The sequence below is a fragment of the Bombina bombina genome, chromosome 3 (assembly GCF_027579735.1).
Source record: "Bombina bombina isolate aBomBom1 chromosome 3, aBomBom1.pri, whole genome shotgun sequence".
In the NCBI taxonomy this organism is placed as follows: Eukaryota; Metazoa; Chordata; class Amphibia; order Anura; family Bombinatoridae; genus Bombina; species Bombina bombina.
Window position 1 is genome coordinate 825,797,949 of NC_069501.1, and position 15,448 is coordinate 825,813,396.

Below are 15,448 nucleotides of genomic sequence, written 5' to 3' on the forward strand. Positions count from 1 at the left end.
CTTGTCTTTTAAACCATTTCCTTGAAACCCTATTCACAAACTGATATTCAGAGCTGTTGTTTCACTATATGTTCTTCTTGTTATGATTATCAAGATATGACTATTTCCAGAGTGCCCATTTTGTTTTCTTCAAAGGCAGATTCTAAAATATGAGGTGGTTCATTCCGTTTGTCTTCAAGGAATTGAGCAATAGTCTTTATGTTGTCAGAACTTTAGAAGCTGCTAAGAAAGTCTTGTTTGTCTTTGTTTAATACTCACCACTAAACATGGTGCTCTCTCAGTTGTGAAAAAAGTTGTTTTGTTGAAGGGGGGGGCAACTAATTTTAATTTAAAGCGAGAATGACCTACAGGTGACTAGTGTCTTGGTGATTGCCAAACCTGCATTTAACCAAGACCTAGATCTATAGATCAGACATCCTCAAACTTGGCCCTCCAGAAGTTTTGGAACTATATTTCCCATGATGCTCAGCCAGCTGATATGCTGGCTGAGCATCATGGGAAACGTAGTTCTAAAACCTCTGGAGGGCCAAGTTTGAGGATGTCTGCTATAGATGGTTATCTTGCAAATAATTATCTTCCATCTCTTTTTTCTCTCTTTTCAAAAAAGCTTTTTTAGGGTGTAATCTTTTCTCCACCAATCGTTTTTTCTTCTTCGTTGTTAGTCGATCAGTGTATGTCATAAAATAGCTCATTTTAAAAGAAGACAATTCTTTCATATATTTGTCAAATTGGTACATTTTAATATATTTTTTTTCTGTTTCTCAGGCCATTTACATTTGAAAGGAAATGAAGAAAAGATGTCAAAGTCTTTAAAAAACTATATCACAGTTAAGGTAATACAAAACTTTCTGCTTGTGTGTGCGTATGTGCCTATCCGATATACTTATGTATGGTGTAGTTTTTAAGTTATAAATATACCCAAAGGCCCTGATTTATATGAGGATTCCCCCTTCTTGTTTTGACATTGGGTTTAGAAACCCCCACACAGAAAATGAGGGAAGTCCAGTACACTCAGCTATTATCTGGTGCATGTTGCAGGTGACTTCAACATCTCTCTGAAAACTAAAAAATAGAGGAAAAATTGCAGTAACACCTTTAAATTGTAAATGTTTATTGCAAAAAGTTTGGCATAACAACAACAATGTTTTGGTTGTAACCCCTAAATCATGTTGTATGAACACAATACAGTTGCACCACAAATGTAATGCAAGATGGAATCCACAAAAAAGCTGAATAATCCTTCCATCACCTAGTTAGCCATCCATGGACATTTAGGGTTGAAAAGTGGAAGAAAGTACAGAATTGAAAAACTGTTTACATTTCAGTGGTAAGGAACCTAACTTCTAATAGAATAGTCTAGCCTATCTCCCAATTTTGTCCCTTTTATTATGAGGGTTTCTAACCCTTTCTGAAACCGCTACCGCTGAGTTTCCAGCTGTAACAAAATTATAAGAAACAGGGACTTCCTTCATTTTCCTAATATTGGTTTGTGAATAATTACACAGTCCAATATCCTACGGGTCAGGTTGTTTCACCTACATAGGCAATGCCACATGGGCAGTTATATACAATTAAATAAGCAGCATTATCAATGTTACATGCATAGTACTTTAATTGGTAATTTCTCTCCAGTGAGGGGTGTTTTCCTCATATTATCACAATTTGCACAGACAAGACAAGTGTTTAAAAAAACAACAACAAATAACACAACAGTGTCACATTTTTCTCTTGTAAGATGTATCGAGTCCACGGATTCATCCATACTTGTGGGATATTCTCCTTCCCTACAGGAAGTGGCAGAGAGAGCACCCACAGCAGAGCTGTCTATATAGCTCCTCCCTTAGCTCCACCCCCCAGTCATTCTCTCTGCCTGCTTAACTGCTAGGAAGGGCAAAGAGGAGTGTGGTTACAAAAATGTTAGTTTTTATTTTCTCAAGCAAAAGTTTGTTATTTTAAATGGTACCGGTGTGTACTATTTACTCTCTGGCAGAAATGGGATGAAGATTTCTCCTGTTAAGTGTAGTCAGTCCACGGGTCATCCATTACTTATGGGATTATATCTCCTCCCTAACAGGAAGTGCAAGAGGATCACCCAAGCAGAGCTGCTATATAGCTCCTCCCCTCTACATCATACCCAGTCATTCTCTTGCACCTAACTAATAGATAGGACGCGTGAGAGGACTGTGGTGTGTTAAACTTAGTTTTTATTTCTTCAATCAAAAGTTTATTTTAAACGGCACCGGAGTGTGTTGTTTCTTCTCAGGCAGCATTAGAAGAAGAATCTACCTGAGTTTGTCTATGATAGCGGTCGTAACTAAGATCCACTTGCTGTTCTTGGCCATTCTGAGGAGTGAGGTAACTTCAGAACAGGGGATAGCAGGCAGGGCCCACCTGCAAGGAGGTATGTGCAGTATATTATTTTCTAAGGAATGGAATTGACTGAGAAAATACTGCTAATACCGATGTAATGTAAGTGCAGCCTTAAATGCAGTAGTAGCGACTGGTATCAGGCTGATATGTATGTATGTATACTCTGAGGTATTTCTGGGGAATGGAATTTCACTAAGAAAATACTGTATATATTAAAGTAATATTTGAGCCTGCACTGCAGTGATAGCGACTAGCAGCAGGCTTATTAATAACATTTCATAATTTTCATTTTTAAAACGTTTACTGGCATGTTAATCGTTTTTTCTGAGGTACTTGGTGATAAAACTTTATGGGCATGATTTTTACCACATGGCTGTCGTTTGTTTCTGATTAAAAACAGTTTACTGAGCTTCCCCACTGTTGTAATATGAGTGGGAGGGGCCTATTTTAGCGCTTTATTGCGCAGTAAAAATTTAGTCACAGTCTTCCTATTTCTTCCTCCATGATCCAGGACGTCTCTACAGAGCTCAGGGGTCTCCAAAACTAGTTTTGAGGGAGGTAATCACTCACAGCAGACCTGTGACAGTGTGTTTTGACTGTGATAAAAACGTTAATTATTAAATTGTTATCCGTTTTTTGGATATTAAGGGGTTAATCATCCATTTGCTGGTGGGTGCAATCCTTTGCTAACTTAATACATTTACTGTGAAAAATTGGTTGCTATAACTATTTTGGTTCATTGTTATTTCAACTGTGACAGCTTTTTGTGCTTCTTAAAGGCACAGTAGCGTTTTTTATATTGCTTGTAAATTATTTTGAAAAGTATTTCCAAGCTTGCTAGTCTCATTGCTAGTCTGTTTAAACATGTCTGACACAGATGAATCTCTTTGTTTACTATGTTTAAAGGCCAATGTGGAGCCCAATAGAAATTTGTGTACTAATTGCATTGATGCTACTTTAAATAAAAGCCAATCTGTACATGTAAAGAAATTATCACCAGACAACGAGGGGGAAGTTATGCCGACTAACTCTCCTCACGTGTCAGTACCTTCGCCTCCCGCTCAGGAGGTGCGTGATATTGTGGCGCCAAGTACATCAGGGCGGCCCATACAAATCACTTTGCAAGACATGGCTAATGTTATGACTGAAGTACTATCTAAATTGCCAGAATTTAGGGGTAAACGCGATCACTCTGGGGTAAGAACAGAGTGCGCTGATAATAATAGAGCCATGTCTGATACTGCGTCACAATTTGCAGAACATGAGGACGGAGAGCTTCATTCTGTGGGTGACGGATCTGATCCAAGTAAACTGGACTCAGACATTTCAAATTTTAAATTTAAGCTTGAGAACCTCCGTGTATTACTAGGGGAGGTATTAGCGGCTCTGAATGATTGTAACACGGTTGCAATTCCAGAGAAAGTATGTAGGCTGGATAAATATTTTGCGGTACCGGCGTGTACTGACGTTTTTCCTATACCTAAAAGGCTTACAGAAATTGTTAACAAGGAGTGGGATAGACCCGGTGTGCCTTTTTCACCCCCTCCTATATTTAGAAAAATGTTTCCAATAGATGCCACCACACGGGACTTATGGCAAACGGTCCCTAAGGTGGAGGGAGCAGTTTCTACTCTGGCTAAGCGCACCACTATCCCGGTGGAGGATAGCTGTGCTTTTTCAGATCCAATGGATAAAAAGTTAGAGGGTTACCTTAAGAAAATGTTTGTTCAGCAAGGTTTTATATTACAACCCCTTGCATGCATTGCGCCTGTCACGGCTGCGGCGGCATTCTGGTTTGAGTCTCTGGAAGAGACCCTTAGCACAGCTCCATTGGATGAGATTATAAACAAGCTTAAAGTCCTTAAGCTAGCTAATTCATTTATTTCTGATGCCGTAGTACACTTAACTAAACTTACGGCTAAGAACTCCGGATTCGCCATTCAAGCGCGTAGAACGCTGTGGCTTAAATCCTGGTCAGCTGATGTGACTTCTAAATCTAAATTGCTTAACATTCCTTTCAAAGGGCAGACATTATTCGGGCCCGGTTTGAAAGAAATTATCGCTGACATTACTGGAGGTAAGGGCCATGCCCTGCCTCAAGACAGGGCCAAACCAAGGGCTAAACAGTCTAATTTTCGTGCCTTTCGTAACTTTAAGGCAGGAGCAGCATCAACTTCCTCCGCTCCAAGACAGGAAGGAACTGTTTCTCGCTACAGACAGGGCTGGAAACCTAACCAGTCCTGGAACAAGGGCAAGCAGGCCAGAAAACCTGCTGCTGCCCCTAAGACAGCATGAAGTGAGGGCCCCCAATCCGGAAACGGATCTAGTGGGGGGCAGACTTTCTCTCTTCGCCCAGGCTTGGGCAAGAGATGTCCAGGATCCCTGGGCGTTGGAGATCATATCTCAGGGATATCTTCTGGACTTCAAAGCTTCTCCTCCACAAGGGAGATTTCATCTTTCAAGGTTATCAGCAAACCAGATAAAGAAAGAGGCGTTTCTACGCTGTGTACAAGACCTCTTACTAATGGGAGTGATCCACCCAGTTCCGCGGTCGGAACACGGTCAAGGGTTTTATTCAAATCTGTTTGTGGTTCCCAAAAAAGAGGGAACCTTCAGACCAATCTTGGACTTAAAAGATCCTAAACAAATTCCTAAGAGTTCCATCGTTCAAAATGGAAACTATTCGGACCATCTTACCTATGATCCAAGAGGGTCAGTACATGACCACAGTGGATTTAAAGGATGCCTACCTTCACATACCGATTCACAAGGATCATTACCGGTATCTAAGGTTTGCCTTCCTAAACAGGCATTACCAGTTTGTAGCTCTTCCCTTCGGGTTAGCTACGGCTCCAAGAATCTTTACAAAGGTTCTGGGCTCTCTTCTGGCGGTACTAAGACCGCGAGGAATAGCGGTAGCTCTGTACCTAGACGACATTCTGATACAAGCGTCAAGTTTCCAAACTGCCAAGTCTCATACAGAGTTAGTTCTGGCATTTCTAAGGTCGCATGGGTGGAAGGTGAACGTAGAAAAGAGTTCTCTATTGCCACTCACAAGAGTTCCCTTCTTAGGGACTCTTATAGATTCTGTAGAAATGAAAATTTACCTGACAGAGGACAGGTTATCAAAACTTCTAAATGATTGCCGTGTCCTTCATTCCATTCAACACCCGTCAGTGGCTCAGTGCATGGAGGTAATCGGCTTAATGGTAGCGGCAATGGACATAGTACCTTTTGCACGCCTGCATCTCAGACCGCTGCAATTGTGCATGCTAAGTCAGTGGAATGGGGATTACTCAGATTTGTCCCCTCTGCTAAATCTGGATCAAGAGACCAGAGATTCTCTTCTATGGTGGCTTTCTCGGCCACATCTGTCCAAGGGGATGCCCTTCCGCAGGCCAGATTGGACGATTGTAACAACAGACGCCAGCCTTCTAGGTTGGGGCGCAGTCTGGAATTCCCTGAAGGCTCAGGGATCATGGACTCAGGATGAGAGACTCCTTCCAATAAACATTCTGGAATTAAGAGCAGTTTTCAATGCTCTTCTGGCTTGGCCTCAGTTAGCAACTCTGAGGTTCATCAGGTTTCAGTCGGACAACATCACGACTGTGGCTTACATCAACCACCAGGGAGGGACAAGGAGTTCCCTAGCGATGGTGGAAGTCTCAAAGATAGTTCGCTGGGCAGAGTCTCACTCTTGCCACCTGTCAGCGATCCACATCCCAGGCGTGGAGAACTGGGAGGCGGATTTTCTAAGTCGCCAGACTTTTCATCCGGGGGAGTGGGAACTTCATCCAGAGGTGTTTGCCCAACTGCTTCATCATTGGGGCAAACCAGATCTGGATCTCATGGCATCTCGCCAGAACGCCAAGCTTCCTTGTTACGGATCCAGGTCCAGGGACCCGGGAGCGGTACTGATAGATGCTCTGACAGCACCTTGGGTCTTCAACATGGCTTATGTGTTTCCACCCTTCCCGATGCTTCCTCGATTGATTGCCAGGATCAAACAGGAGAGAGCATCGATGATTCTAATAGCGCCTGCCTGGCCACGCAGGACCTGGTATGCAGATCTAGTGGACATGTCGTCCTGTCCACCATGGTCTCTGCCTCTGAGACAGGACCTTCTGATTCAGGGTCCTTTCAAACATCCAAATCTAATTTCTCTGAGGCTGACTGCATGGAGATTGAACGCTTGATTCTATCAAAGCGGGGATTCTCGGAGTCAGTGATTGATACCTTAATACAGGCTAGGAAACCTGTTACCAGGAAAATTTACCATAAAATATGGCGTAAATACTTATATTGGTGCGAATCCAAGAGTTACTCATAGAGTAAGGTTAGGATTCCTAGGATATTGTCTTTTCTACAAGAAGGTTTAGAAAAGGGTTTATCTGCTAGTTCGTTAAAGGGACAGATCTCAGCTCTGTCTATCCTTTTACACAAACGTCTGTCAGAAGTTCCAGACGTTCAGGATTTTTGTCAGGCTTTGGCTAGGATTAAGCCTGTGTTTAAGACTGTTGCTCCGCCGTGGAGCTTAAACTTAGTTCTTAACGTTCTGCAAGGTGTTCCGTTTGAACCCCTTCATTCCATTGATATCAAGCTGTTATCTTGGAAAGTTCTGTTTTTAATGGCTATTTCCTCGGCTCGAAGAGTCTCTGAGTTATCGGCCTTACATTGTGATTCTCCTTATCTGATTTTTCATTCAGACAAGGTAGTTCTGCGTACTAAACCTGGGTTCTTACCTAAGGTAGTCACTAACAAGAATATCAATCAGGAGATTGTTGTTCCATCATTGTGCCCTAACCCTTCTTCAAAGAAAGAACGACTTCTGCACAATCTGGACGTCGTCCGTGCCCTGAAATTTTATTTACAGGCAACTAAAGATTTTCGTCAAACTTCTTCCCTGTTTGTCGTTTATTCTGGACAGAGGAGAGGTCAAAAAGCTTCGGCTACCTCTCTCTCTTTCTGGCTTCGTAGCATAATACGTTTAGCCTATGAGACTGCTGGACAGCAGCCTCCTGAAAGGATTACGGCTCATTCTACTAGAGCTGTGGCTTCCACTTGGGCCTTTAAGAATGAGGCCTCTGTTGAACAGATTTGCAAGGCTGCAACTTGGTCTTCACTTCACACTTTTTCCAAATTTTACAAATTTGACACTTTTGCTTCTTCGGAGGCTGTTTTTGGGAGAGAGGTTCTACAGGCAGTGGTTCCTTCCGTGTAAAGATCCTGCCTGTCCCTCCCGTCGTCCGTGTGCTTTTAGCTTTGGTATTGGTATCCCATAAGTAATGGATGACCCGTGGACTGACTACACTTAACAGGAGAAAATATAATTTATGCTTACCTGATAAATTAATTTCTCCTGTAGTGTAGTCAGTCCATGGCCCGCCCTGTTTTTTACGGCAGGTCTAAATTTTAAATTAAACTCCAGTCACCACTGCACCCTATAGTTTTCTCCTTTCTCGTTTGGTTTTCGGTCGAATGACTGGGTATGACGTAGAGGGGAGGAGCTATATAGCAGCTCTGCTTGGGTGATCCTCTTGCACTTCCTGTTAGGGAGGAGATATAATCCCATAAGTAATGGATGACCCGTGGACTGACTACACTACAGGAGAAATGAATTTATCAGGTAAGCATAAATTATATTTTCTGCAAGGAGGATGATGATATTAGCATTTTGTAACTAAGATCCACTGCTGTTCTCATAAGGGCTGAAGAGTACAGGAAATCTTCAGTTGGGGGAACAGTTTGCAGGCTAAACTGCATTAAGGTATGTTCAGTCTATTTTTTTCTAGACAGACTGTGTTATTTCTAGAAAAGGCTGGCAATATCCCCATGAGGGAAAGGTAAACTGTATTCAGTAAAAGAGGAATCCAAGCTTGTATAAAGGGCTCATAGATACTGGTGACACTAATAGCAAAAAACGTTTTGGTTTAATTACAAATAAAACGTTTTTTGAGGGACTTTAAGGGGTCTTTGTGGCTTGTTTAAGGGTTATTAACCTACATGGCTAGTTTAAGAAACACTCTGTGGTGTTTTTTAGGCCCCATAACTCAGAGTGAGGTGGGAGGGGCCTATTTTCAATTGCACAGTTTATTTACCTCAGAAGCATCCAGCTACTTCTCCAGAGATTCCTGCTGTATTTGAGGGCTGTAAAGAGGTTTTTTTCCCCACAAATTGTTCCTAAAGGGCAGGTAGGCGCCACAGCAGAGCTGTGGCAAGGTGCTGAACGTTATTTTACCGGTTTTGAAGTTTTTTCAATCCGGTTTTTACATTAAGGGGTTAATTGTTTATTTGCATAGTTGTGCAAAGTTACTAAGGCTTTATGATGCTACTGTAAAAATTTCGTTGTGATTACTGCTTTTTTACACTGTTTTGCAGAGTTTGTGCAGCTTTTTTTCTCTTAAAAGCACAGTACCGTTTTTGTTTAAAGTGTAATTTACTTTGATTAAAGTGTTTTCCAAGCTTGCTTGTTACATTACTAGCCTGTTTAACATGTCTGACACCAAGGAGAATCCTTGTTCTATGTGTTTAGAAGCCATTGTGGAACCCCCTCTTAGAATGTGTCCCACTTGCACTGATATGTCTATAAATTATAAAGAGCATATTTTAGCACTTAAAAATATTGCAATAGATGATTCTCAGTTAGAAGGAAATGAGGGTTTAGCATCTAGCTCTCCCCAAGTGTCACAACCAGTAACGCCCACACAAGTGACGCCAAGTACCTCTAGTGCGTCTAATTCATTTACTTTACAAGACATGGCCACAGTTATGAATAAAACCCTCACAGAGGTTTTCTCGAAACTGCCTGGTTTACAAGGAAAGTGTGTCAGCTCTGGGTTAAGAACAAATGCTGAGCCGTCTGACGCTTTAGTAGCCGTATCCGATATACCCTCACAATGTTCTGAAGTAGGGGTAAGGGATTTGTTATCTGAGGGAGAGATTTCTGATTCAGGAAAGACGCTCCCTCAGACACATTCTGATATGACGGTCTTTAAATTTAAGCTTGAACACCTCCGCTTATTGCTCAAGGAGGTATTAGCTACTCTAGACGATTGTGACCCTATAGTGGTCCCAGAGAAATTGTGTAAAATGGACAGATACTTAGAGGTTCCTGTTTACACTGATGTTTTTCCAGTCCCTAAGAGGATTGTGACTATTGTTACTAAGGAGTGGGATAGACCAGGTATTCCGTTCGCTCCCCCTCCTGTTTTTAAGAAAATGTTTCCCATATCTGACACCATACAGGACTTGTGGCAGACTGTTCCTAAGGTGGAGGGAGCTATTTCTACTCTAAATGTACAACTATACCTATCGAAGACAGTTGTGCTTTCAAAGATCATATGGATAAAAAATTAGAGAGTCTCCTAAAGAAAATTTTTGTTCATCAAGGTTTTCTTCTCCAACCTATTGCATGCATTGTTCCTGTAACTACTGCAGCTGCTTTCTGGTTTGAGGCTCTAGAAGAGGCTCTCCAGGTGGAGACTCCATTAGAGGATATTATTATTATTATCGGTTATTTGTAGAGCGCCAACAGATTCCGCAGCGCTATAATTAAGACCCTTAAGTTGGCTAATTCTTTCATTATAGATGCCGCTTTCCAAATGGCTAAATTAGCGGCAAAGAATTTAGGTTTTGTCAATTTAGCACGCAGGGCGTTATGGCTTAAGTCCTGGTCTGCTGATGTGTCATCAAAATCTAAATTGTTGAACATCCCTTTCAAAGGAAAGACCCTATTCGGGCCTGCACTGAAAGAAATTATTTCAGACATCACTGGAGGGAAAGGCCATGCCCTCCCTCAGGATAAAACAAATAAGATGAGGACCAAACAAAATAATTTTCGTTCCTTTCGGAACTTCAAGGGTGGTCCCGCTTCAGCTTCCCCTGCAGCACAAGATGGGAATTCTGTCCAATCCAAGTCAGTCTGGAGACCTAACCAGGCTTGGAACAAAGGTAAACGAGCCAAGAAGCCTGCTGCTGCCTCTAAGACAGCATGAAGGGGTAGCCCCAGATCCGGGACCGGATCTAGTAGGGGGCAGACTCTCTCTCTTTGCTCAGGCTTGGGCAAGAGATGTTCACGATTCCTGGGCTTTAGAAATTGTGTCCCAAGGATATCTTCTGGACTTCAAAGACTCCCCCCCCCAAGGGGGAGATTTCACATTTCTCAATTGTCTGCAAACCAGACAAAGAGAGAGGCGTTCTTACGCTGTGTAGAAGACCTACATACCATGGGAGTGATTTGCCCAGTTCCAAGAGCGGAACAAGGGCTAGGTTTTTACTCCAACCTCTTTGTGGTTCCCAAAAAAGAGGGAACTTTCAGACCAATCTTGGATCTCAAAATTTCATTCAAGATGGAGACTATTCGGACTATTCTTCCTCTGATCCAGGAGGGTCAATATATGACTACCTTGGACTTAAAGGATGCGTATCTACACATCCCTATTCACAGAGATCATCATCAATTCCTCAGATTTGCCTTTCTGGACAGGCATTACCAGTTTGTGGCCCTTCCCTTCGGGTTGGCCACGGCTCCCAGAATTTTCACGAAGGTGCTAGGGTCCCTTTTTGGCGGTTCTAAGACCGCAGGGTATAGCAGTGGCGCCTTATCTAGACGACATCTTAATTCAGGCGTCGACTTTCTAGCTAGCCAAGTCTCACACGGACATCGTGTTGGCTTTTCTGGAATTTCTCCTCCCGATAAACATTCTAGTACTGAGAGCGATATTCAATGCGCTTCAGGCGTGGCCTCAGCTAGCTGCAGCCAAATTCATCAGATTTCAGTCGGACAACATCACGACTGTAGCCTATATCAATCATCAAGGAGGAACACTGAGTTCTCTAGTGATGATGGAGGTAACCAAAATTATCCGATGGGCGGAGGATCACTCTTGCCATCTCTCAGGAATCCATATCCCAGGGGTAGAGAACTGGGAGGCGCATTTCCGAAGTCGTCTTTTCATCCGGGGGAGTGGGAGCTCCATCCGGAGGTATTTGCCCAGCTGACTCAGCTATGGGGCACACCAGAATTGGATCTGATGGCGTCCCGACAGAACGCCAAACTTCCGCGTTACGGGTCCAGGTCCCGGGATCCCCAGGCGGTACTGATAGATGCTCTAGCAGTGCCCTGGTCCTTCAATCTGGCTGATGTATTTCCACCATTTCTTCTCCTCCCACGTCTGGTTTCCAGAATCAAGCAGGAGAGAGCTTCGGTGATTCTGATAGCGCCTGTGTGGCCACGCAGGACTTGGTATGCAGACCTGGTGGACATGTCATCTGTTCCACCGTGGACTCTGCCAATGAGGCAGGACCTTCTAATCCAAGGTCCGTTCAAGCATCCAAATCTAATTTCTCTGCGTCTGACTGCTTGGAGATTGAACGCCTGATTCTTTCAAAGCGTGGTTTCTCTGAGTCGGTCATTGATACCCTGATTCAGGCTAGAAAGCCTGTCACCAGGAAACTCTATCATAAGATTTGGCGCAAATATTTTTGTTGGTGTCAATCCAAGGGTTACTCATGGAGTAAGATTAGGATTCCTAGAATTTTGTCTTTTCTCCAAGAAGGATTTTTAGAAGGGATTATCAGCTAGTTCCTTAAAGGGACAAATATCTGCTTTGTCTATTCTTTTACACAAACGTCTGGCAGATGTCCCAGACGTTCAAGCGTTTAGTCAGGCCTTGGTCAGGATCAAGCCTGTATTTAAACCTGTTGCTCCGCCATGGAGCCTAAACTTGGTTCTTAAAGTTCTTCAAGGGGTTCCGTTTGAACCTATGCATTCCATAGGTATTAAGCTTCTATCTTGGAAAGTTTTGTTTTTAGTAGCTATCTCTTCGGCTCGAAGAGTTTCTGAGTTATCTGCTTTACAGTGTGACTCACCTTATCTTATTTTCCATGCAGATAAGGTGGTTTTACGTACCAAACCTGGATTCCTTCCTAATGTTGTTTCTAATAGGAATATCAACCAGGAAATTGTTGTTCCTTCGCTGTGTCCTAATCCTTCTTCAAAGAAGGAACGTCTGTTGCACAATCTTGATGTGGTTCGTGCTTTAAAGTTCTACTTACAAGCAACCAAAGATTTCCATCAAGCATCTTCATTGTTTGTTGTCTTTTCTGGTAAGCGGAGAGGTCAAAAGGCTACGGCTACCTCTTTCTTTTTGGCTGCAAAGCATCATCCGTATGGCTTATGAGACTGCTGGCCAGCAGCCTCCTGAAAGAATTACTGCTCATTCTACTAGAGCAGTGGCTTCCACATGGGCTTTTAAAAATGAGGCTTCTGTTGAACAGATTTGTAAGGCGGCGACTTGGTCTTTGCTTCATACTTTTTCCAAATTTTACAAATTCGATTCCTTTGCTTCTTCGGAGGCTATTTTTGGGAGAAAGGTTCCACAAGCAGTGGTTCCTTCCGTTTAATAAACCTGTCTTGTCCCTCCCTGCATCCGTGTCCTAAAGCTTTGGTATTGGTATCCCACAAGTATGGATGAATCCGTGGACTTGATACATCTTACAAGAGAAAACAGAATTTATGCTTACCTGATAAATTTCTTTCTCTTGTGATGTATCGAGTTCACGGCCCGCCCTGTCTATTTAAGACAGGTAGTATATTTTTATTTAAAAAACTTCAGTCACCAATGCACCTTGTAGTTTCTCCTTTTTCTTCCTAGCCTTCGGTCGAATGACTGGGGGGTGGAGCTAAGGGAGGAGCTATATAGACAGCTCTGCTGTGGGTGTTCTCTCTGCCACTTCCTGTAGGGAAGGAGAATATCCCACAAGTATGGATGAATCTGTGGACTCGATATATCACAAGAGAAAGAAATTTATCAGGTAAGCATAAATTCTGTTTTTTATTAAACTTAGTATTTTTTTTTTAATTATGGTGTCTCTATGTATTATAGTAGGCCATTAAAATAAAATAAAGCCCCTATATAGGTTTTAATAGCCAGGTAATCACCTTGCATGAATAAATGTGCTTTTATTTGAGTAGACTCTCATGGGGCACATCAAAGTTAAAAAACTATATGCAAAGCCATTTATTTATATATGGATAACCCCTTCTTCTTTTGACTATAGTGTTTAGGAAAAAAAAATGCAATTGTTTCCAACATGATTTATTAAAATTTTAACTTTTTCAAAATTTTAGTGTGCCGTTCTCACATGTTATGAAATATACATAAAACATTAGTATTGTGTTAATCTGCTGGGTCTACTACAAAAAGCAATACGTAATATTTCCGGGTTTCCCACAAAAAAATGTCCTACAGTGGTGCGTAACTATAAAGCAGCATCTAAAACCTCAAAAATATCTCAACACAGTAGTGTTTATGGCTCATCAGTTAAGAAGTTAAATATGGTATGCAAAATTATTTTTCTTTAAGATCTTTTAGATTTATTTATTTTGTCCTGTTTCCTCTTGTAAAATTGAGGTGGGGATTTTAGAGACAGGCATAGGCAGGGACGCCAGTCTCCAAACAAGTATTGTGTCAATAAAATTACCTTTATTAACTTACTCTGGACATTTTTTTGTGAAGATTGGGCAGGCTAGACATTATTTTCTTTGTATTGTAAAGAACTAAAGTCTTTTTTGTCTATTTCTTAATTTAAATATAGCTGGATCGGTTTATAAAAGTTCTCTATTTTCTTCTTAAATGGAAAGAGTCCACAGCTGCATTAATTACTTTTGGGAAATAAGAACCTGGCCACCAGTAGGAGGCAAAGACACCCCAGCCAAAGGCTTAAATACTCCTCCCACTCCCCTCATCCCCCTAGTCAATCTTTGCCTTTCGTCCCAGGAGGTTGGCAGAGAAGTGTCAGAATTTTTAATTTTTGTTTTTGTCTCTTATGGAGGGTAGTACTCTTCGGCATGGGACAGGAGTTTTAAGTAGTCCTGTCAGTCTCTCAGTGAGGGCTTGGATGAAGGTTAGAGTCCGGAGATGCAGGGAGTTTCTTTCTGCAAAACCATCCCGACTCATGTTAACAGCTACTCAAGAAATCGGCGTTGTCGAACTTCGCTTTGCTGCCTGCTTTCTTCTCTCAAGTCCATGGCGGAGGCGATGTTACTATCCGTCACACTTGAAGGGCTGTGTTCCTGTTCCACGGCGTAGTTTCCGGTAAGATTGTTTCATTTTACTTTATTTGTCAATGTACTGTAATGTGAATGTTTTCCGAGAGGCTACCACCTTGCGGGTCTAACTTATATATAAGGGTCTCAGTGAGTCTCTTTTAGTATCTTGGAATTCAGGGTTAATATCTCCTGAAGGGGGTTTTTGAACAGGGGGGGTTTATAATCATGTTTATGTGGTTCAACCTGCTTATGTGTGATGTTTACTGGGCTCGTGGTTGAAACATTGAGGCTTTTGGTTGGGCGTGGTTTTTTTGGACTGTACGGTTCACCTTGTGTACAGGCGTGGTTACGTTTAGTTTTTCCATTTACGCATTCCCAACCGCGTGGCAAAGGAAATTTTCTAGTCCGCAGGGGTCTGCTCATAGGAGGTGGTGAGTGCCCCAGCCATTGTGGGTGTCAGGTGCTGTTTTTGTTTTACTACTTTAGTCCATATTTAAATATCCTCTATCCAGTTATTGAGGATTCTGAAGCTGAGACTCAGATTCTGTGTCCGGTCATGAATCCGGAGTGGCCTCGTTGACTCCTGTTAACCAGTTTTGTTCCGTATGCCATTTCATCCGCCTCTGGGGGTCCTGTCCTCCGAGAGGCTAGTTCCCTACCTAATCATACTTCTGCACATGCGGGTAACCCAGTTTATGGTTCGTCTATGCGGGGTGGCGTGTTTCCCCTAGAGGTTGCAGCACATTTTCGCTCCCACATAATGTTGGCGATTGTTCGTCTGCAGAGTCCAGACGTTTATTTGAGAATGTGCTCGTGCCCTATTGTCCCAGGTCTTCTGCCTTGGGGAGGGCCTCTACAATTCCCCGCTGGGTTATCTGTCTCTGAGTGTTGTGCCTTTCGTTACAGGATTGCGCGCCTTTGCGTGTTGCTCAGACATGTTTTTCAGTTATTGAGCGACCCTATCGTTACCAGTTACAGGGATTTTCAGTCTGATAATTCGAATGGTGCACCTCATGAAACATGTGG

At 42.5% G+C, this 15,448-nt stretch overlaps 1 protein-coding gene across 1 annotated transcript in view; it reads left to right on the forward strand.

Moving 5' to 3' along the window:
- CARS2 (cysteinyl-tRNA synthetase 2, mitochondrial) overlaps positions 1 to 15,448 on the forward strand; it is a gene marked incomplete in the record, with an annotated part of 379,651 nt that overhangs the window by 192,995 nt on the left and 171,208 nt on the right. Inside the window, 1 exon segment of the mRNA XM_053707781.1 lies at positions 766 to 833. Coding sequence (XP_053563756.1) covers positions 766 to 833 — 68 coding nt within the window.